This window comes from Capsicum annuum, chromosome 5 (genome assembly GCF_002878395.1).
Source record: "Capsicum annuum cultivar UCD-10X-F1 chromosome 5, UCD10Xv1.1, whole genome shotgun sequence".
Classification (NCBI taxonomy): Eukaryota; Viridiplantae; Streptophyta; class Magnoliopsida; order Solanales; family Solanaceae; genus Capsicum; species Capsicum annuum.
Genome location: NC_061115.1, coordinates 143093766 through 143118140, shown reverse-complemented (window position 1 = coordinate 143118140; position 24375 = coordinate 143093766). Strand labels below are relative to the sequence as shown.

The following is a 24375-nucleotide window of genomic DNA, read 5'->3' as shown; positions in this document are numbered from 1 at the left end:
TAACCTGCAGGAAGAAAGTGACTCTGAGGAACAGGTTACACAACCTGGTTCATCTACTGGAGCTACCAAACATGGAGGCACTTTAACAGGGGGAACTGAGCCACTAACTACCCCTGCTCAGAACATCAACAGTGATCCTAGTAGCTCTCTAGGCTTGATCCCAACAAGATACAAGTATCAAGGATCACATCCTATTGAGAATGTTCTTACTAATCTCATATATGGGATCACCACAAGGTCTGGATTGAGGAGTATGTGTGCCTTTAAGGCATTCTTGTCAGAGATTAAGCCAAAGAAGGTAACTGAAGCATTGCTTGATGCTGATTGGATCATAGCCATGTAGGAAGAGTTGAATCAGTTTGAGCGAAGCAAAGTATGACACTTAGTTCCTCTCCCAACAGATAGATCAGTAATTGGGACTAAGTGGGTGTACAGGAATAAAATGGATGAGCATGGAACAGTTACAAGAAACAAGGCAAGATTGGTGGTTCAAGGATACAACCAAGAAGAAGGAATTGACTTTGATGAGACTTTTGCTCCTGTGGCAAGACTTGAAGCTATAAGAATACTTGTTGCCTTTGCAGCTTATATGGAGTTTATTCTCTATCAGATGGATGTGAAGAGTGCATTCCTGAATGGCATCCTTAAGGAGGAGGTGTATGTTAAGCAACCTCCAGGATTTGAGAGCAATGAATTTCCTGATCATGCGTACAAGCTGGATAAAGCCTTGTATGGGTTGAAACAAGCACCAAGGGCTTGGTATGAGAGATTATCAAAGTTTCTACTGGAGCATGGGCATACCAGAGGTAAAATTGACAATACCTTTTCTTAAAAACTAATGGAAAGGATTTGTTGGTTGTGTAGGTATATGTGGATAACATTATTTTTGGTTCAACCAACATGAATATGACTCATGAGTTTGCCAAACTCATGAGCTGTGAGTTTGAGATGAGCATGATGGGGGAGCTGAATTACTTCTTGGGTTGCAAATAAAACAAACAACATCTGGGACAATGATCCATTAACAGAAGTATGTCAAAGAACTTCTCAAGAGATTCTCCATGAAAGAGGGAAAAGAGATAGTACTCCCATTGCCACTGCCACAAAGCTTGATTTAGATGAAACAGGTCCTGATGTGGAGGAAAAAATGTATAGAGGTATGATAGGTCATTATTGTACCTCACAGCAAGCAGGCCTGACTTTGACTTTGTATTTAGTGTAGGGCTATATGCTAGGTTTCAAGCAAAGCCTAAAGAATCACATCTAAAATCAGTGAAAAGGATCTTCAGATACTTGAAGGGAACCGTTGATCTTGGCTTATGGTATCCCAAAAGTAGTAACTTTAATCTGGTAGGTTACTCTGATGCTGATTATGCAGGATATTTGGTAGACAGGAAAAGCACTACAGGCATGGCTCACTTCCTTGGATCATGTTTGATTACCTAGTCCACTAAGAAGCAAAATTCAGTAGCCTTATCTACTGCCGAAGCTGAATATGTTGTTGCAGGTTCTTGTTGTGCTCAATTGCTATGGATTAAGCAACAACTTATGGATTTTGGTATAGATGTTGGTTGTGTTCCCATCTTTTGTGATAATACAAGTGCTATTAATATAGCTAACAATTCTGTTCAACACAAAAGAACCAAGCATATTGATATTAGACATCACTTTCTTAGAGATAATGTTGAAAAAGGTCATATATCAATTATGTTTTGTTCAACTGAGGAGCAAATTGCTGACATATTCACTAAGGCCTTGAATAGAGAACACTTTGAAAGGAACAAGTTAGCCTTGGGGATGATTAAAATTGTATAAATCTCCCTTAATGATTGATTAGAAAAGATTATACTTAAGTGATTGTTGATTAATTCAGTCTTACACATTTAGTTGTGTATCCTAATTCCAAGATTTTAGAGTAAATTAACTCAGCTATGTGTTGATTTTGCAGATAGGTTGAACCATCAAGACAAATTTTGTCCATTGTTTTTCCACAGTTCAGATTTGATTTTCGCTTGTTCATGATAGCATAAGAGAGAAACAAGTTGTTCACTTGGTCCCTTCCGTTACACTTAAACCACCAAAAATCCAAAAGCCATCTCCTTCAAAAAGTTGCCAGTCCTTTCCCATTAGTGCAGACCCCTTCATCATTACGTTTCTATCAAATCCATTCCTTACACGGTTCATCTTCCCTCAATCCCTCTTAAATACGCATCCTTTTTCTCCCCTCTTTCTCATTCCTTCTAAACCTTCTCTACGACAAATCACTAACTTTCTGTTTCCCTAGCCATGGATTCCTTGTCATTTTCTTTATCCTTCTCACCTGACTCTACCACAAACCCTTTTACCCAATTTTCTTCCGCTGCCTCATCCCAGCCCAATCCTTCACTTCCTCCACCAACCCCACTTTAAATTGTTAACCCTGATGATGAACCCATTGCAAATCTCATCCCTTGGAGGTCAAGATCTGCTCTAAAACGAAAACCTTCTTCTGTTGTCACTGATGTAGATGAAGCTGCTTCAGTTAAGCCTTCTGTAGTGACTTCTCCTCGAATTCCACTTACTCGAGGAAAGAAACAACGGCACGATGCTTCTTTAAAAGAAGCACTTCGTGCAAATAAAAAAAAACGGGTTGCTCCTTATGTTTCTCCACCTCCCAGTGCTCCCTCTCCTGATATTCTTTTTCGTTCCAAAAGAAAACTGAAGCACATCATTGCCAAAACCTCAAAATCCTTTTTCACTCCTACCTCTACATCCCAACCCACTTCCAAAGCTTCCTTGTCCTCAAAATCTACTGAGAGAGCTTCTATTGAGAAAGCCTCCACTGTCAAAGCCTCCCCTTCTACCAAAGGTTCTTCGAAATCCTCTTCCCGTCTGAAGAAACAAGTAACCAAACCTGTTCCTTTTGATTCATCTGATTCGGATTCTGATTTTCTTCCTGATACTCCTCCTGCTCCCTCTACTCACCCTGATCCAGATCTTGACTATAATATTGCTTTTGATAAGAATAGGAATAGATTGCCTGATTATTCATCTCCAATCAATTTTTGAGTTGTTTTTTTTCAGTTGGGGTCGCCGGTCTATTCTGACTCCGACCACTTGCTCCTTTCCAGATTCCGACAATTATTTTGAGATTCTGACCGCCAGAACCCTAATTTCGGCGACATCAATTTTTTTTTCGAGGACTTTTTTTTTTTCAGAAATTCAGATTTGGTTCTTGGAATTTTCAAGTCAAATTCCCAAGATATCTTTTGGGCATGGGTTTTTTTTTTGGCTCCAAAAATATTGAAAGTGGAAGTTCAAGTCCTATGATTAAATCTGAGCCCTTAATGAGAAGATCAGAAAATCAAACGTCACAGTCCATGAAGAATCGACGAAGAGAATGTCGATTTAGAAGATCTCGTCCTATGTGTAGTTATTGTAAAAGGCTTGGACATACTCGTGGCGTATGTTATTCTAGACCTAAGTGTAGTTATTGTAATAGGCTTGGACATACTCGTGGAATATGCTATTCTTTGCATGGTCGACCAACTAAAAATGCTCATATTACTTAGTCTAACACTGCAGGTGTTAACGGGTGTATTTATCTGACAAGGAATATAATGAGTATCTTCAGTATCAAGCAAGTAAGAATATATTTCTACCAATAGCCTCAACTGCACAAGCTCTTACCTTTGGATCATGGGTTGTGAACTCAGGTGCTTCTGATCATATTTCTGGTGATAAATCACTTTTGTCTGATATTGTTTATTCGCAATCTCTTGCAGCTATTACTTTAGCTAATGGAATTCGAACAGAGCCAAAAGGAGTTGGACAAGCCAAACCCCTATCTTCTGTCACTCTAGACTCTGTTCTTCATGTCCGTGGTTGTCGTTTTAATCTTGTATCTGTTAGTCGTTTGACACGTGCCCTTGATTGTAGTATAATTTTTTTGATGATTCTTTTCTAATGCAGGATTGCAAAATGGGACAGACAATTGGCATAGGACATGAATTACAAGGCCTTTACCATCTTACCGCTTCAAATTCCTTCACAGCATGCTCCGCTACAGATCCTCCCAACCTTATTCACAAACGTTTGGGACATCCTAGTCTATCCAAGCTACAAAAGATGGTGTCTAGTTTGTGTAGTCTATCCATATTAGATTGTGAGTTGTGTCAACTTGGGAAACACACCCGTGCTACATTTTTACGTAGTATTGAAAGTCGCTCAGAGTCTATTTTCTCATTAGTTCATTCCGATATTTGGGGTCCTAGTAGAGTCAGTTCACCGTTAGGATTTCGTTACTTTGTTACTTTCATTGATGATTTTTCAAGATGTACTTGGGTTTACTTAATGAAAGATCGTTTCGAGTTATTCTCTATATTCAAAAGTTTTTGTGTTGAAATACAAAATCAATTTGGTGTTTCTATTCGTGCTTTTCGTAGTGATAATGCCTTAGAATACTTTTCTTTCCATTTTCAGGAGTTTATGACTCATCAAGGAATCATTCACCAAACATCATGTCCATACACCCCTCAGCAGAACGGTATAGCAGAAAAAAAAATAGGCATCTTATTGAGACTGCTTGCACTCATTGAATCCCATGTTCCACTGCGTTTTTGGGGCAATGCGGTCCTCGCATCTTGCTATCTCATTAACAGAATGCTATCATCTTTGATCCAGAATAAGGTTCCCCATTCCATACTATTTCCTCTGTCACATCTCTACTCTATCCCCCTCGTGTTTTTGGGAGTACATGTTTTGTTCATAACTTAGCCTCAGGAAAAGATAAATTAGCCCCTCGTGCTCTCAAATGTGTCTTCCTTGGTTACTTTTGAGTTCAAAAAGGGTATCGATACTATTCACCTGATCTGGGTCGCTACCTTATGTCCGCTGATGTCACATTCTTTGAATTTCAACCTTACTATACATCTTTTGATTATCTTAATATCTCTGAGGTTTTACCCATACCTCCAGTCTTACCCAAACTAATCTTTGAGGAATCTACGGTTACTTCTCCATCTCCAGCCACAGTGCCACCACTTTTGACTTATCACCGGCGCCCACGTCTAGTATCAGTCCCAGATGATTCATGTCCTGCGCCTGACGCTTCCCCTACTGCGGACCTCCCTCTTTCTAGTCAATCAGTTGCACTTCAAAAAGGTATAGGATCCACTCGTAATGCTAACCCACATTATACTTTCTTGAGTTATCATCGTTTGTCATCACGCCATTATGCTTTTGTATCATCTTTGTCCTTTATTTCCATTCCTAAGACCACAGGTGAAGCACTTTCCCTTTCAGGATAGAAACAGGCTATGATTGATGAAATGTCTGCTTTACATACGAGTGGTACTTGGGAGCTTGTTTCCCTTCATGCAGGTAAATCTACTGTTGGTTGTAATTAGGTTTATACAGTCAAAGTTGGTCCAGATGATCAGGTTGATCGGCTGAAGGCTCGCCTTGTTGCCAAAGAATATACACAGATATTTAGGCTTGATTATAGTGACACGTTCTCTCTCGTGGCTAAAATAGCATCAGTTCGTCTTTTTCTCTCTATGACTGCCGTTCGTCATTGGCCTCTTTATCAGTTGGACATTAAGAATGCTTTTTTGCATGGTAATCTTAAGGAAGAAGTTTATATGGAGCAACCACTTGGTTTTGTTGCTCAGGGGGAGTCTAGTAGCCTTGTATATCGACTGCGCAAGTCATTCTATGGTTTGAAACAATCCCCTCGAGCCTGGTTCGGAAAGTTTAGCGTAGTTATTCAGGAATTTGGCATGATTCGTAGTGGAGCTGATCATTCAGTGTTTTATCACCATTCTGAACCAAATCTGTATATTTATTTGGTGGTTTATGTTGACGATATTGTTATTACCGGCAAGGATCAAAATGGTATCACTAACTTGAAGCAACATCTCTTTCAGCATTTTCAGACTACAGACCTTAGCAGATTGAAATACTTTCTAGGGATTGAGGTTGCTCAGTCCAGCTCAGGTATTGTTATTTCTCAACGCAAGTATGCTTTAGACATTCTTAAGGAAACAAGAATGATGGGATGTCGACCCATTGACACTCCTATGGATTCAAATGCTAAACTTCTGCCAGGACAAGGGGAGCCACTCCGTGATCCTGGAAGGTATAGGTGGTTGGTTGGAAAGTTGAATTATCTCACAGTGACTAGACCTGACATCTCTTTTCTTGTAAGTGTTGTAAGTCAGTTTATGACTTTCCCTGTGATGGTCATTGGGATGCAGTTGTTCGGATTTTGCGATATATAAAGTCATCTCCAGGTAAAGGTCTACTCTTCGAGGGTCGAGGTTTTGAGCATATCATTGGATATACAGATGCTGATTGGGCAGGATCACCCTCTGATAGACGTTCTACATCTGGATATTGTGTTTTAGTAGGAGGTAATTTGGTATCCTGGAAGAGTAAGAAACAGAGTGTGGTTGCTCGATCTAGTGCTGAAGCAGAGTATCGAGCAATGGCTGCAGCAATTTATGAGCTGGTTTGGATCAAGCAATTGCTGAGAGAATTAAAATTCGGAGAAATTGGTAAGATGGAACTTGTATGTGATAATCAGGCAGCCCTTCATATTGCATCTAATCCAGTGTTCTATGAGAGGACCAAGCACATAGAGATTGATTGTCACTTTGTCAGAGAAAAGATATTCTCGAGAGATATTGTTACAAAATTTGTGAAGTCAAGTGATCAACTTGCAGATATCTTCATCAAGTCACTCACCAGTCCTCGTATTAATTACATTTGTGACAAGCTTGGTACATATGACCTGTATGCACCAGCTTGAGGGGAGTGTTAGAATAAGAATAGGAATAGCATATTGAATTCTACTTGGAGAAGGATTGTAATGTAGTGTCCTATTAGGAATAGGATTGGAATATAATGTCTATAAATAGGGTCTCAATGTAATAATTTAGAGACAACAATTCAATAATATTTTTTCTTCTAGTGGAGTGTAACGGTGAGATTGACGAGGATGTCTCGCACCGTATCGGGGCGGGATGGATGAAGTGGAAACTTGCATCGGGGGTGCTGTGTGATAAGAAGGTGCCGCCCAAGCTTAAAGGTAAATTCTATAGGGTGGTAGTCCGTCCGGCCTTGCTGTATGGAGCGGAGTGTTGGCCAGTTAAGAACTCCCACACCCAAAGAATGAAGGTGGCAGAAATGCGGATGTTGCGCTGGATGTGTGGACTGACCCGAAGGGATAGAGCTCGGAATGAGACTATCCGGGAGAAGGTTGGGGTGACTTCAGTGGAGTGTAAGATGCGGGAAGCACGATTGAGATGGTTCGGACACGTGAAGAGGAGGGGCATGGATGCCCCGGTCCGTAGGTGTGAGAGGCTAGCGTTGGATGGTTTTAGACGGGGTAGGGGTAGACCGAAGAAGTACTGGGGTGAGGTGATTAGGCGGGACATGGAACAGTTACAGCTTACCGAGGACATGACCCTAGATAGGAAGGTCTGGAAGACGCGAATTACGGCAGAGGATTAGGGCCTGTTCGGGTCGCTAATGTAGGGAGGTAATTGGTGGGGGTGTATTCCTGGTATGATTCCGTATTCAATGTTCTGTTCCGTGTTCCGTGTTCTATGTTTGTTACGAATCTGTGTGCTTTCCTCTGCTTTATATTCCTGCATTCCTGCTTTACTCTGTTTTATATTCCTTATGGCTGCAGTATCTATGTTATGTCATCTGCTTCTGTGCTGTACTATGTGTTTGTTTGATATCTCGTAACTTGAGCCGGGGGTCTTTCGGAAACAGCCTTTCTACTTCATCAGATGTAGAGGTATGGACTGCGTACATCTTACCCCCCCCCAGACCCCACAAAGTGGGAATACACTGGGTTTGTTGTTGTTGTTGTATATTTCTCACAATACTCCTGCTGCCAAGGCTTTTCAGTGAGCTCATGTTCTCCACTTTCAAAAACGTAAGTTGGCTAGGGGTAGAGTTGTCACTGGTTTTGGGGGACCTGATATGGATGTGTTGCTCACCAAGCTGAGAGCTCAGGGGTGGTCACACTTGTTTCTTCAAGGTGATTATCAAAGGAAGTTTGGGAAAGATGAAGTGTATGAATTTTATATAAATGAAGTTGCTATCGGAGTACTGTTCTCCACCACTGTTCATGGTAAAACCATTTATCTTTTACCTTGCTGATCTGAGTCGAATTTTACATGTTCCTACTGGGGGTTGGGGTCATTATGTAAAAGATGCTTGGCCTCCTCTTGATAACCTCCCTTCATAACCTCCCTTCAGTTCTTGATATTTCTAGAAAAGTCTCTGGAAATCCTCTTCTTTTAACTTATAGAAGGATCCTCAAGAATGAGATATCTCATCTCCACTAGTTCTATTTTGATGTGGTTCACAAGATGATCTTTCCTAGACAGGAAAGGAGAACAGTAGCCAATTTTCTTGATCTCACCCTGATGGAATTGCTAGACTCTCAGACTCCAATTGATCTTCCTAGACTCATCATCAAGTAAGCCTGGCAACGAACCGGAACGGTACCGTCGGAATGGATTTATCGAAATCGATACCGGACAAATATTTCGGTACATTTTGCCGGAACCGGTACTACCGGAACCAGTACCACCGGGAAAAAAGTCCTTCCACCCCGGTCTGGTTGTCACCGGTGCGGTACCGGGTCGGACCGGTACGAAAACTGGTATTCCGACGTTTTTGTTTTTTTTTTTTTTTTTTTTTTTTTTTTTAAAAACAGCTTAAGGACATTGTCTCTTTTGAGGATTTTCCTTTAATGTAATGTAACGTTATTTTAATAATTTTAGCTTTAACTTTAACTTTAATTTTAACTTTAATAATTTAACTCATTACAATAACTTTTAACTTTAAATTTAATAATTTAACTCATAACATTAGCTTTAACTTTAACTTTAAATTAAAATTTTTTTTCCATAACTTTAAAATTATAAATGTAAACTATAATTGCATCAAACAAAACAAATTTTAAAATAAAATTAAGGCGAATAGCCTTTATATTTATTCAAATTTAGTACGTTGTACATTTATTACAAATATTAAAAGAGAATCTAATCTACGCAGCCACCTTCTAGGAAGGATTCTGTTTGAATTAGATCTCTACTTGTGGAATTTTATTAATATCTAAAACGTCCATAATATTCTAGACGTACGTTATCCATTTTTATATTTTTCGGAATTGGTCTTTTTTTCCTTGTTGAAGGGGAGCCTTGGAGTAATTGGTAAAGTTGCTACCATGTGACCAGGAGGTCAAGGGTTCAAGCCTTGGAAATAGCCTCTGGCAGAAATGCAAGGTAAGGCTGCGTACGATACACCCTTGTGGTGGGGCCCTTCCCCGGACACTGCGCATAGCGGCAGCTTTAGTGCATCGGGCTGGTCCTTTTTTTTGGGTCTTTTTCCTTGTTGTTCCATTGCTTCCATTCCATCATCACTATTTTCCTCAAATATTTCATCTATTTCGTCTTCAATTTGGGGTGGTAATTTTGGAAGCCCCAAATTTCTTCGTTCGGCATTGATCCAATCTCTAAATAATACCGAAATCTCCAAACTATCTTTTGCCAATGAATATCGATGATCTCCAATCATAAATCTTCCTGCGCTAAAAGCTTGCTCCGAAGCAACTGAAGAAGCTTGACTTGCTAGCAAATCTCGAACCACCCTTGAAAGTTTTGGAAATTGTCTGATACGGGTCTTCCACCATACTAAAAGTTGTGGTTGTCCATTTGCATCTCAAATACATTCCTGATCCTGAGAAATATACGAATCAAAATCATTACTACTACAAAATTGAAGACCAAGTTCTTCACCCATTTCGTCATCTAAATCATCATATCTATGTCTAGAAGTAGGAGGTTCGACCGATGCAATATTTTGTTCCATAACTTGATACATGTTATATAAACTCCCGGCTTTAGGTACTATGCACAACAAGTTTCAACTGATGGCTTTTCATGAGGTTCAATTTCTAAATTGGCATAAATTTTTTGAACCATCATTATTACATCGTGTTCTTTGTAAAATGGGTTAAATAAAGTAGCTGTCAAATAAATCTGTGGAATAGGAAAAAATATATTTTAAATTTTCCAACCATAGCTTCAATTACCTCCTTTTAAGGACAAATTTTTTTATATTTAGCAAGTACTTTAGAAATAGCAGTAATATTTACTAAAACAGAAGAAATAGTTGGAGTATATTGTGCAGATACTGTGTTTGTAGCTTGATAAAAAGTTTTCAAAAATTTATAAAGTTCTTCTACTTCAATCCAATCATTAGAACCTAGCCTTAAATCATTATTCGAATTAATCGAATTATAAACTAATTGTATAGGTTCACGATATACTGAAGCAACTTCAAGCATTTGATACAAAAAATTCCATCTAGTAGGAACTTCTCTTGGAACTTTTCTATATGGAAGATCACATTTTGTACACTGATATTTAAAATCATCTATTATAGCCTTTTTTTTATTTTTAAAAATAAAACTACAAGCAATTCGAACCTTATAACAACCATCTCCAAACAACATAACACCATCATGTACTATCAAATTTAAAATATGTGCAGCACATCTAACATGAAAATAATCATCATCCATAGGAAATAGTCTAGCACTTAAAAAATCAATGGCTTTCAAATTATTAGAAGCATTATCTAACGTACATGTCATAGTTTTATCAATAAGTTTAAAATATTTTAAGCAATCCGTTATTGTAGTAGATATAAATTGATCGGTTTTAGTCTCGTCAACATATTTGTAAGCAATAATTCTTTTTTGCATGTTCCAATGGTGATCAATCCAATGAATCGTGACAGTAAAATAATCATACCGACAACACTACCACCCATATCAGAAGTAATAGATACTCTACCATCAAATTTACTAAATAAGCAACGAAGAAAATGACAATGTTCAGCTTTAAATTTAAAAATATCATTTTTAATTGTATTTCGTGAAAAACCTATGAAAGAAGGATTATATACTCGTTGAATATAATGAATAAAATCGGGTTGCGAAGGAAAACTAAAAGACAAACCCATAACAACAACTATTTTCGCTAGTTCTTCTCTATCTACATCTTCATTATATGTCAAAGAGAACTTGAGCCAGATTGGTTAAACCTATCTAAACGCGTTTGAACCATATTACCTCCTACAGATTCTTCCGTCAATGGTGTACCACCTTTGTTTGCTTTAGCCTCATTTTCTAGATGAATAAATTCTTTATTACATTTCCTCAAATGCGTAGTAAACAGCCCTGTCCCACCATTTCCTCCCTGGTCAAATGTTTCATAACTCTCTGACATTTGTTGCAAGTAGCAGTATTATTTACCTTATCGTGACTCATAAATTGCCAAACTAAAGACCTTTTAGGACGTTCAGTACCTTTGGCCCTACTAAATTCCGGTAAAGAGGAAGTACATCATCGTCTTTTGGTAATTCCGTAATCGGACTAGTATGGTTAGGGGTTTCACCTAACTCTTGTTTTTCTATATCTTCTTCCGGTAAGTCTTCCTCAAAATTACCATACCGCCTACTTAGTGTCTCATGGTCTAATTCCATACCTGCACCAACATCGAAACCATTAGGTTGTGATAAAGAAGTTTCACTAAGTCTAGGCGGTAATGAACTAGTAGCAGCACTATTTTTTTTATTTCTACGAAAAATCTTACCAAATATTGGTCTTTTACCACTACTCTTATTGGTATCCATAATTAAATTTAAATATAATTAAAATGTTAAAACAAGCAATATAAATATTATAAATGAAAAAATTAATGTAAGTAAACAAATATAGATACTAAAAATAAAAATATAGAGATTAAAGTTGGAACGAATATACCGAACGTCTGCGTAAAAGCAAACGTATACCAGATGGCGGAATTGAAAGATGATAATTGAAGCTTGTAATATCTTTAAAAAAAATCTCCAACTCCAATTAATACAATAACTATAAATATTGAGAGTATGAGAATATTAAGATTTAAGAGAGAGTATGAGAAATTGAGAAATTTGTGAGGAAAAAAATAGATACAAAGGGGTATTTATAGTAGAAATTTAAAGGGGTAGTGGGGTAATTGGGAGGGGGAGGCACAAAATAGCCGTTGCCCCCTCCAATAGCTATAATCAAACGGGCCACCAACAGCTACATACCAAAAAATATATAAAAAAAAAAGTTACACTGTACCGGTTAGCGTCGGACCAGAACCAGTCAACAGGCACCGAAACCGGTCAACCGGAACCGGAACTACCGAAAAAAAATCATGCTCCGCATTGGTACCGGATTCCGGGTCGTTGGGTACCGGTACCAACCGGTACCGTTGCGTTACCGGACTGAAACGTCACCGGAATCAGATTAACTTTGGTCCGTTGCCAGGCTTATCATCAAGCACATGCAAAGGGTCTTAATCCAAGATGCAAATGGCCATGCTTTGCCCTGTGAGTTCTGGCTTGCCCCTGTTTTTGAGGACTTTCATGTTCCTGTCAAAGTGTGGTCACTGCAGACCACAAAGGATGTTATTGGCTCTGTGAACCATGCTATGTTACCTGCTGCTATGGGGAGTGCTGATAACCCTATGCAAAGGTTGAGGAATGCTCTTGCTGCCAAGTAGAGTGGGGTGGAAGTGGCACAAGCTGCATTGGAAGCTGCCCAGGCTGCTAATGAGGAGGAGAAACAGGTCCTTCAAGCTCAACTTGCCTCTCTCACAGCCACCTTGGAAAAGAAAAGAGCTGATAATGCTGATATCATTAGGAAGCGGACCTCCCTTCTTCCTTCTTCCTCATCCACTTAAGCCCCTCTTAGTGTCTTAGGCATCTTTCCTTATTGCTTTTGGTCCAAGCTGTTTCTCTCTTATTGCTTTTAATGGGCTGTGATCATTGTATTCTGATCTATCAATGAAATGATTTTTTTTTGCTTTATTTGGTTCACTTATATGTTATTAATGCATTGCTTGTTTTTTTTTGCTCTAAAGTCTTCATTGTTTTAGTGATAGCCCCAGTGGCCATGAATTATTAAACTCTTTTCACTTATTGGTCCAGCTTTTCGATGATGTCACAAGGGGGAAGAATAGATTAGACAGTGCTTATAACCCAATTGATTAACCTGTGTTTCATTCTAATTCTTTTACTTAACTTCCTTAGTGAGCATGTCAGGTTTTTGTGGTGTTGTGCTGCTATGTTTGTCATCATCGAAAAGGGGAATTTGTTAGGGCATGTAGAGTTTTAATGATAGATATATGAATGAAACATGTCATAAAAGTTGGTACATCCAAGTGAACTAAGCTAAGTTGCAGACAAGTTATTGATAAGATGACTCTGCGTACAAATAGAAGTGGATAACACTTATCACATCAGAAGTTGAGTTGAACAAGAAGTTTATCACATCAGAAGTGGAGTGAAACGAGAAGACTTGCAGAAGTTGAGTTGAACAAGAAGTCTTGCAGAGATAAAAAGAAGAGTCCTATTCAAAGAAGAAGAAAAAGAGATGGTAGCAAAGGAGGAGGGAAGCTACCTAAGAGTCCTAGTGAAGATAAAAGTATACATCAACTAAAGGACTCCAAGAATTGTTGGCTTAAATAGTAGTGATGTCGTTCAAAGCAGTCACTCATGCACTCATAAGATAATCAACAATCAGCAAAGCAGTTCACTTACTTGAAGAATAACCTGGTTCCTTACGTAGCAAGTCTTAGATTGTTTGTAGTAGGAAGGTTCTTTGAGTTGTATTGAGTCATTGTTCTAGTCTCAGTGATCTATAAACTGAGTTAGGAGTTGTGTCTTCAAGTTAGGGAACTCAAAGACTTGGGAACACTTCTCTTGGGAAGATTTGTGTTTTTGTAGTTATAGGAGTTAGAAGTTTTAATTCCTAATTTACAAGAAGTTTTGTAATTTTGTTGAGGCTCAAGAGTTATAGTGAAGTTGGGGTTAAATCCTGTGGCGGTACAGGTCATGGTTTTTACACCTTTCTTGAGCTAGGTGTTTTCTACGTAAAAACACTGTGTTCAGTTTTTACTTCTGTGAACCATGTTTACTTATTTGTTCCATAGATAGGCAATCAGTAGAGTTTAATAGTAAAAGTAGTAGGGCTCTTACTCTAACAAAGTTCAATAAACAATCCAAAGAAAAAAAATTAAAGTTTGCTCAGCACATTCTTGATGAGAACCAGAGTTCTTTTATCCTGATTTCCATTGTTTGTGTAACAAAGCCATCATTTGTACTGATGCAGTAATTTCCATCTATAAAATTAACATATATATTTTGTTATTTCAGGTCACAAAAGATGTCTCTCTTCTTTCCAGGTGGATGGCTATTGATCTTTATGTACGCGAAGTAGATAGCCTTAGATTTGAACTTTCCATGAATCAATGCAGTGAAAGATTTGCAAGATTGGCACATGAAATCTTAGAAAAGGGTTTGTTATTGTTGAAAGTTACTTTAAGAAAGCAACTATTTTTTCTGTTTTCTCCGGCAATTTTTTTTAAGTACAATCCTTGTTAAATTAGGAATCCTATATTTGGTAGGAAACTAATTAGTTATTTTAATTTTGGTAGAAGTAGGTTATTTCTTTGTCCTATTTTTAGTTGTAATAGCAACAATTTAAGTTGCTAATTTTATGATCAATAAAAATAAACTTTACAAGAGAAAATCAGCCGGCTCTGCATATTCTCTCTGGCAATTTTTTTTAAGTACAATCCTAGTTAAATTAGGAGTCTTATCTTTGGTAGGAAGCTAATTAGTTATTTTAATTTTGGTAGAAGTAGTTTATTTCTTTGTCCTATTTTTAGTTGTAATAGCAACTATTTAAGTTGCTAATTTTATGATCAATAAAAATAAGCTTTACAAGAGAAAATCAACCGGCTCTGCGTATTCTCTTTAAACTTCATCTCTGTTTCTGCGGCCAGCCTTTAAATTGAATTCCTGCGTTGTTTCCCTTTAACGGTTTTAAACCAACAATTGGTATCAGAGCTTGAATCTTAAGGGACCTGTGAGTGTTTGCATCAATCTGATCCAGTGGATACCATGAACGGAGAAGCAAATTTTTCCTCAATGGCACCACCAACTTTCGATGGAGAAAGTTATCAAATCTTGGAATGAGGGTATATCTGCAAGCTTTGGATCTCTGGGAAGCTGTTGAAGATGAATAAGAGATAGCTCTATTGCCGGACAATCCCACGGTGGCGCAGATTAAAACTCACAAGAAGAGGAAAACCAGAAAATCAAAGGCATTGGCATGCTTATTTATTGCAGTTTCATTTAATATTTTCACTCGTATCATGTCTCTGGAATCAACGAAACAGGTATGGGATTATCTCAAGACTGAGTATGAAGGAGATAAAAGGATTCGAGGGATGCAAGTGTTGAATCTGGTACGTGAGTTTGAGCTGCAAAGGATGAAAGAAAGCGAAACCATAAAGGAGTACTCTGATAGACTCCTTAATTTAGCAAATCGCATCAGATTATTGGGTTCCGCTTTCAATGATTCAAGGATCGTTGAGAAAATCCTAGTAACGGCACCTGAAAGATTTGAAGCTACCATAACAACCTTAGAAAATACTAAGGACTTGTCCAAGATAACACTTGCAGAGCTCTTAAGTGCTTTTCAAGCGCAAGAGCAACGGCGTGGGAGGATCTGTCGAAGGTGCCTTACCAGCCAAGCATCACGATGATAGACGTCCTAAGAAAAAGGAGAATAATAAGCACCAACCAACTGATGGAGAAGGTGCAACGCATAGCAACAAAAACAAAACAGGTGGTTTCAAAAGAAACTACCCTCCTTGTAACCATTGCGGCAAGCTCGGACATGCACCTTTTAAGCGTTGGGAAAGGCCTGATGCCTAGTGCACTAAGTGCAATCAGCTTGGGCATGAAGCAATAATCTGCAAGAACAAAACTCAGCAACAAGGTGCAGAGGCTCGTGTTGTTGATGAACAAGAAGAAGATCAACTCTTTGTCGCATCATGTTTAACAAGCAGTGTCTCAAGCGATTCGTGGCTGATCGATAGCGGATGCACAAATCATATGACTTGCGACAAAGATCTTTTTAAAGATTTGAGCCCTACTAAAGTTACAAAAGTTAGAAGCGACCATGGTGGTTATATTCCAGCTAAAGGAATGGGAACCATTACAATTGAAACACAATCGGGCACTAAAACAATTTTTGATGTTCTTTATGTACCCGATTTGGACTAGAACTTGTTAAGTGTTGGTCAGTTATTTGAAAAAGGTTTCAAATTGTATTTCGAAGATAAACACTCCTTGATCAAGGAAGCATCTGGACAAGACCTATTTAAAGTCAAAATGAGCGGCAGAAGTTTCTCATTAAATCCATTGGAAGAACAATGTGAGTTGTCTGTGGAGCCACCTCTGCTAAAAGAATACATTCCACCTGATGATGGCTGGCTTTGTCCTGGTTGTGATTGCAAAGTTGACTGCATTGACTTGCTTAATGATCTTCAAGGAATAGACCTTTCCGTCACTGACAGCTGGGAGAAAGTATATCCCAAGGAAGCTGCTGCTACTGCATCTGAAGAGCTGGCAGAAGCCCCTCCTAAAGATGATGGGATCTTGGGGCTTTCCTCTGAAGACTCAGAAGATGATGACTATAATCCTGATGATCCAGATAAGGATGAGTCTGTTAAAACAAAAAGTTCAAGTTCTGATTTTACGTTCGACTCTGAGGATTTTAGTTTGATAGTTGATACTGAATTGAACCGGAGACTTGATGAGTGGGTTAAACTTGAATAGCTTGATCTTAATTCGGTAAAGACTGTTGTGGATGAGAAGGTTGAGGATAAGGTGACAAGTTTGAAAATGACATGCCACCAGAAACATAAAATTGATGAGATTCGTGTCGAGGGCCATGAGGAGCTTGATGCAGCCAGTTTACGAGAGCACGAAGAGTTCACAAAAGTCAAGAACATTGCTACAATAGAATTTGGAAGATATGAGATTGAAACGTGGTACTTCTCGCCATTTTCTCCAGAATACAATGACTGCTCGAAACTGTTCTTTTGCGAGTTTTGTCTCAATTTTATTAAACGCAAAGAGCAGCTTCAGAGGCACATGAGGAAATGTGATCTTAAGCATCCTCCAGGTGATGAGATCTATAGAAGTGGTACACTGTCAATGTTTGAGGTTGATGGCAAAAAGAACAAGGTTTATGGGCAAAATCTATGCTACTGGGCCAAATTGTTTCTTGATCGTAAGACTGTATTCTGTTGTTAACCTGTTCCTCTTTTATGTTCTTCGTGAATGTGACGACCGAGGTTGCCATATGGTTGGTTACTTTTCAAAGGAAAAGCATTCAGAAGAGTCTTATTACTTAGATTGCATTCTGACACTTCCACCTTATCAGAGGAAAGGCTATGGGAAATTCCTAATTGCATTCCCATATGAACTTTCAAAGAAAGAAGGTAAAGTGGGCACACCAGAAAGACTACTTTCCGACCTAGGAATGTTGCGCTATAGGGGTTACTGGACGCATGTGCTTCTGGATATATTGAAAAAGCTCAAGGGCAATATTTCTATCAAGGAACTAAGTGACATGATAGCCATCAAGGCAGAAGATATTTTGTCCACCCTTCAGGGCTTAGAGTTAATCCAATATCGAAAGGGGAAACAAGTCATCTGCGCAGACCCGAAAGTTTTGGATTGTCATCTCAAAGCTGCTGGGCGGGGTGGCCTTGAAGTTGATGTCAGCAAATCCGAGCTTCTCAGACAGAAAATTGGTGTTTGCATTTCATAAAGCAAGGAGGAGTGTTGAAAGTTGCTTTAAGAATGCAACTATTTTTTCTGTTTTCTCTAGTAATTTTTTTTTAAGTACAATCCTAGTTAAATTAGAAGTCCTATCTTTGGTGGGAAACTAATTAGTTATTTAATTTTGGTAGGAGTAGGTTATTTCTTTGTCCTATTTTTAGTTGTAATAGCAACTATTTAAGTTGCTAATTTTATGATCAATAAAAATAAGCTTTACAAGAGAAAATCAACCGACTCTGCATATTCTCTTTAATTTAAACTTCATCTCTGTTGCTGCGGCCAACCTTTAAATTGAATTCCTGCGTTGTTTCCCTTTAACGGTTTTAAACCAACAGTTATCTCAAAATTCTTTTGGAATTTGCTCAGCAGGAAATCCTCTTGCTAGGCTGATGGTAAAGTTTGGCTTTGGTTTTCATCAATATGTTTAGGTCGATGAGTGACAAATGAATCTGTAACTTTTAATCAATCAGCTATCCGAATATTATAAAACATGATTCTGATTTATCTAGAAAGTGAAGGTAACTGATGGTACTCTCATTTCTTCTTTCTTTTTTAAAGTCTAAAATAAAAATTCCAAATGTTCCCTGTTGTTCGATCTCCTTTTCTTTTATTTTTTCTTCACGAAAATTTGCTATATAATAGAAGCACTGTAATGAGAAATCCACAGCAGTAGGGGACTCTGCTTAATTTATTTAGCGCGGAAACTATTTTATTCCTATTCTTTTGATAACTGAGAAATCCCCGAGGGCCAGTGACACGTGCTTTGAAACACGGTGGATGCTATATTTTGTATTGTTCTACTCATGTTTTTAAGATGCTAATCTTACTGTAAAACTTTATGTCTCATTCAAATATTTGATTATTTGGCATGGGTGAGTCCAGAAAGTTTTCCTTGATAAGGGATGAATTATGACTCTTAAACGTAACCCTATGCCAGACATGATATGTTCTAGCTTATTTTTTAGAGCAGATGGAGGCCTTTGCAGTTATCTGTTCACCTTATATTTATGACATTCTCAGGCCGTTAGGCCATCTGGATTAAGACCTATTACTGAATTAGCTTCCAGGTATTTATGTTTTCTGATGGTCTCTCGGAATACTGTCCAGGAAATAATTCTGACAATCACCTTGATTCATGGAATCATTCCCCAAATTGGAGTCAATCAAAACATCAAGGACAACATGCTCCTCCTTTCCCTACACAGCTTCCTACCAGAGCTGATCTGCCCTCTTGCACAGGTAGTGCAGATTCATTATCCATTTCATTTATACTGACAGCTTCGACTAATATCATCTAATTCAATAATGCCTTCAAAATGCTAGAATTTCTTCATCCCAGTTCGGTTATTATCTACTGTATTCTTAAGTTAATGTACCCCCAGTCCCATTTTATGAGGTGTTGCTTGACTGTCCACAGAATTTAAGAAAGAAAGAAAGACTTTTGGACCTTGAGGTTTAATACCAGCTATAGATATGGGTGTGTCTGTAAATAATCTCATTAAAGGGTAATATGGGAAGTTTAAAGTTAACTTGTTTCTGAACATAGAAAGTTATCATTCTTCTGGGACAATTAAAAAGGGAAAGTGCATCACATTTACTACATGTTAAATATATTTTCTCTAATCTTCTCATATTTTTCTTTTGCTGTACGAAATAGGTAATTTTTTGTTGATTTCCTTGATTGTCAAATAGGGTTTGAGAAATCACAAACATATACCTATCAGGGTATTTTTCTTTCTGTGCCTTCAAGATGCTTCAATGTTTTTTGCATCAATAAATTGGAATTTTCGATATCTCTAATCTAGTAGGAGTACCAGAGAAAAAGAAGTTTCGTATCTTGTTTTATTTCAAGTTACTGATTTCTTAGGTGTTATTGCAATAAGATCCTTGAATTGTCCAATTGCTGTAAAAGAAGATGCCACAATATGCTTCTTGTTGTGATACATTATCGAAGCTCAATGCTGTAAACTGGCATTTGTTCTTTATCAAGTTTCTGAAATTCAATTTGCTGCTTATTTTATCTCTCTCCTGAGTTGTTTTTCAATATAAAAGAAATCGATGTTAACTAGTTACTGATAAACAATAAATATTACACATGATCTTTCACAGAATGCAGTGATGTTGAGTCCCACTACCCTAGACTGGCTCTTCCTGGGACAGGATTCATATCGCTCAAAAATCAGGTTAAGTTGGTTCATGATTTCATTACCATTGTAATTCTTGTCTTTCTATGTGCCTCTATCTTCACAATTAGTTTGTTCCTTATTGTTTCTTACTCCAGAAAAATACTCTGTTTCTCTTGCATTATAAATCTTTACAGGATGGTCAGACTACTTCAAAAGTGGACCCTCTTGCTGATGATTCTAGTAAAAATACTGAAAAGGCATACGGAAATGGAAATATAACACCACGTTCTGCTTCATTAAGCTCTAGTCAGCATCTCCAAAGGAAACTTTTTGCTGAGTCCCAGGTCGGAAGGGCCAGCTTCCAAAAGCTAATGGAACCAAGCTCATCACAGAGACCTGGAATTGCACCTTATAGAATTGTCCTTGGGGATGTAAAAGAAAAGGTATCCTCTTTGTTCCTACAACACTAGTCAGATATATGCTCTCTTTACAGAGACCTGGAATTGCACCTTATAGAATTGTCCTTGGGGATGTAAAAGAAAAGGTATCCTCTTTGTTCCTACAACACTAGTCAGATATATGCTCTCTTGCCTCAGACAGCAAAGCTTTTATTGGAATTTGATGCATGGAAATTTAAGAATGATAGGCATGTTTCCTTAAGTACTTTCTCCGGTACATTTGTCTGTAGTATGGTAGATAGTAGTTCTGTTCTGATGGTATGATACTGAAAAGAAGTTTCACAAGACGTCAAATCTAACAAATCTTTCTTATTTGTTACCCAAAATATCTTTGTAAAATACAATGTATTTGAACAACCAACAACAACAACAACAACAAAAAACCCAGTGCATTCCCACCTGGTGGGGTCTGGGGGGGGTAGGATGTACGCAGTCCATACCTCTACCTCTGAAGAAGTAGAAAGGCTGTTTCCGATAGACCCCCGGCTCAAGACTCGCGGTACCACACAAACACATAGTAAAGCACAACACAAGGTTACAAGATTACATAACATAAATACGGCACCCATAAGTAATCTAAAACAAAGGAAAACACACAGATCCATAATAAAACATGGGACGCGGGCTCCTAACATGCATAAACCCCCACCAAGTAGTTCCCTACACTAGCGACTCAGGCTGGCCCTAGTCCTCTGCCCTGATTTGCGTCCTCCAGACCTTCCTATCTAGGGTCATGTCCTCGGTGAGCTGTAACTGCTCCATGTCTCGCCTAATCACCTCACCCCAGTACTTCTTCGGCCTACCCCTACCCCGCTTAAACCCATCCAACGCTAGCCTCTCGCACCTACGGAATGGGGCATCCATGCCCCTCCTCTTCACGTGTCCGAACCATCTCAATCGGGCTTCCCGCATCTTGCACTCCACTGGTGTCACACCAACCTTCTCCCGGATGTTCTCATTCCGAACTCTATCCCCTCTAGTCAGCCCACACATCCAGCGCAACATCCGCATTTCTGCCACCCTCATCTTTTGGATGTGGGAGTTCTTCACTGGCCAACACTCCGCTCCATACAACATGGCCGGACGGACTACCGCCCTGTAGAATTTGCCTTTAAGCTTAGGCGGCACCTTCTTATCACACAGCACCCCCGACGCGAGCTTCCACTTCATCCATCCCGCCCCAATACGGTGCGAGACATCCTCATCAATCTCACCGTTACTCTGAATCACGGACCCGAGATACTTGAAACTCTCCCTCTTACCTACCTCCTGTGATTCCAGCTTCACTACTACCTCGTTCTCCCTCATGTCATTAAACTTGCATTCCACATACTCTGTCTTGCTTCTGCTCACCCTGAACCCTTTTCACTCAAGGGTTTGCCTCCACACCTCTAATTTGTCGCTCACACCCTCTCGGGTCTCAGCTATCAGAACTACATCGTCTGCAAAAAGCATACACCACGGCACCTCCCCTTGAATACGCCGCGTCAACACATCCATTACCACTGCAAACAAAAAGGGACTAAGAGTAGATCCCTGATGCAACCCTGTCCGGATCGTGAAATGTTCTGAGTCTCCTCCCGCCGTCCTCACCCTAGTTTTCGCTCCATCATACATATCCTTGATTGCTCTGATATATGCCAGCGGTACTCCCCTCACCTCCAAGCATCTCCAAAGCACCTCCCTAGGGACTTTGTCGTAGGCCTTCTCCAGGTCGATAAACACCATGTGCAGGTCCTTCTTCCTCTCCCTATACTGTTCCACCAACCTCCGTACCAGGTGAATTGCCTCCGTCGTCGAGCGGCCAGGCATAAATCCAAACTGGTTTTCTGAAATAGACACTATCCGTCTCAGCCTCACCTCGACCACTCTCTCCCAGATTTTCATAGAGTGACTCAATAACTTAATACCCCTATAGTTGTTGCAACTCTGGATGTCCCCCTTATTCTTATAGAGAGGTATCATGGTGCTCCACCTCCAAGCCTCGGGCATCTTTGCCGTCTTGAAGATTTCATTAAACAATCCCGTCAACCACCTCAGACCAGCCTCTCCAACGAACTTCCAAAACTCGGCCGGTATCTCATCCGGCCCCGTCGCCCTACCCCTTCGCATTCTGCGAACAGCCTGTCTAACCTCTTCTACCTTAAAACGTCTACAATAGCTAAAATCCCGACACTCCTCTGAGTGCTCCAGTTCCCCTAACACAATAGCTCTATCCCCTTCGTCATTCAAGAGCCTATGAAAGTACGACTGCCATCTATTCTTAATGTGGCCGTCTTCCACCAACACTCTACCGTCCTCCCCCTTAATGCACCTCACCTGATCGAGGTCACGACCCTTCCTCTCCCTAGCCTTAGGGAGTCTAAACAACTTTTTCTCCCCTCCCTTCCCCTGTAACCCTGCATACAGGCTCTCAAAGGCGGCCGTCTTAGCTGCCGTGACTGCTGACTTAGCCTCCTTCCTCGCTAGCTTGTACTGTGTCCTGTTTACCCGTTTCTCCTCTTCGTCCTTACTTTCCACCAACTTGGCATACGCCCCTTTCTTGGTCCCCACTTTCTTCTCCACCTCTTCATTCCACCACCAATCCCCCTGATGGTTCCCGGCCCGGCCCCTAGAAACCCCCAACACCTCACTCGCATTCTCCCTGATGCACCTAGCCGCCCTATCCCACATACTATTCACGTCTCCCCTACACTCCCACACCCCCATTCCTGCCAACTTCTCCCCTATCTCCCACGCCTTCACTGGCGTCAAGCCGCCCCACTTAATTCTAGGTCTACACTCCCTACTTCTCCTCTTTCTATTCTTCTTTATACCCAAGTCCATAACCAAGAGCCTATGTTGGGTCGAAAGGTTCTCACTCGGGATGACCTTACAATCCTTACACCACGCCCTATCCCTTTTCTTAAGCAACACAAAGTCAATCTGGGTCCTGGCTACCGCGCTCCGAAAGGTGATCAGGTGCTCGTCCTTCTTCGGGAAGCCCGAGTTCACCACCACCAGCCCAAAGGACCTCGCAAACTCCAGTAGGGTAGCCCCCTCCTCATTTCTCTCCCCAAAACCAAAACCACCATGCACATCACCAAAGCCTCCCGGTAGCGCCCCGATGTGCCCGTTGAAATCTCCTGCTACAACAATCTTCTCCGAGCTTGGCACGCCTCTCACCACCTCTTCCAAGGCCTCCCAAAACCGCATCTTCTCCTCCCCCTCCGATCCCACTTGCGGTGCATAGGCACTACACACGTTCAGGGTAAACCCCCGAATGACCAACTTAATAGTCATCAACCTATCATTGATCCTCTTCACCTCTACTACCTGACCTCTAAGCTCTTCATCCACTAAGATGCCAACTCCATTCCGACGCCTCTCGCTCCCAGAGTACCACAGCTTGTAACCATCCACATCCCTAGCCTTAGACCCTACCCACTTGGTCTCCTGAACACACGCAATATTGATCCTTCTCTTCCTAAGGGTCTTCACAAGCTCTATGGACTTGCCCTGCAGGGTCCCTATATTCCAAGACCCAACCCTCAGCCTACCTTCACTACCCGCACGCCCTCCACTACTTCCCCCGCGGCCAAACCTTGGCCTCCCTCCCACTCCCGCCTTTTCCTCATCCCCCGCCCCCACCACTGCCCCCCGCCCCAACCCCCTCGGACATGACCCTATCCACCCATTACTGCCCACAGCCACAACTAGGCGAAAGTATAAGAGAATATAAAGATAATATAAAGATATAAAGACATAAACGATGGTAATAGTAAAGCAGCAGCAATTAATACAAGGCTCACACCAATTCAAGGAAATATTCCAGCAACCAAACTATACTCAATTACTAGTATAATACGAAGAATGAAAGAATGCAGAATGAAGAATGACATAAGCAAAGGTTAGAAGTCACCAGATTTCACTTGTAGACCAAGCCGGCAACCAAGCCCCGCGTCGACCTGCTGCCGGGGGATCGCTACTGAGATGGATCCGCGGCTGCCGGCTGAAGACCGAGCTACAGCTGCTGCCCTGTTGTACGGCGCCGGCGGAGGGGGGGGGGG

The 24375-nt window shown here is 40.1% G+C and overlaps 1 protein-coding gene and 1 pseudogene across 1 annotated transcript in view; both read left to right on the top strand.

The window, feature by feature from the left end:
- The window catches only part of LOC107870777 (phosphoenolpyruvate carboxylase 4), a 37629-nt gene that overhangs the window by 7047 nt on the left and 6207 nt on the right, over window positions 1-24375 (top strand). Inside the window, exons 9-12 of the mRNA XM_016717423.2 lie at window positions 14257-14398; window positions 18850-18981; window positions 19852-19925; window positions 20063-20311. Coding sequence (XP_016572909.2) covers window positions 14257-14398; window positions 18850-18981; window positions 19852-19925; window positions 20063-20311 — 597 coding nt within the window. The remainder of the gene's footprint in view (window positions 1-14256; window positions 14399-18849; window positions 18982-19851; window positions 19926-20062; window positions 20312-24375) is intronic.
- Window positions 16798-18843, top strand: LOC107870778 (annotated as a pseudogene).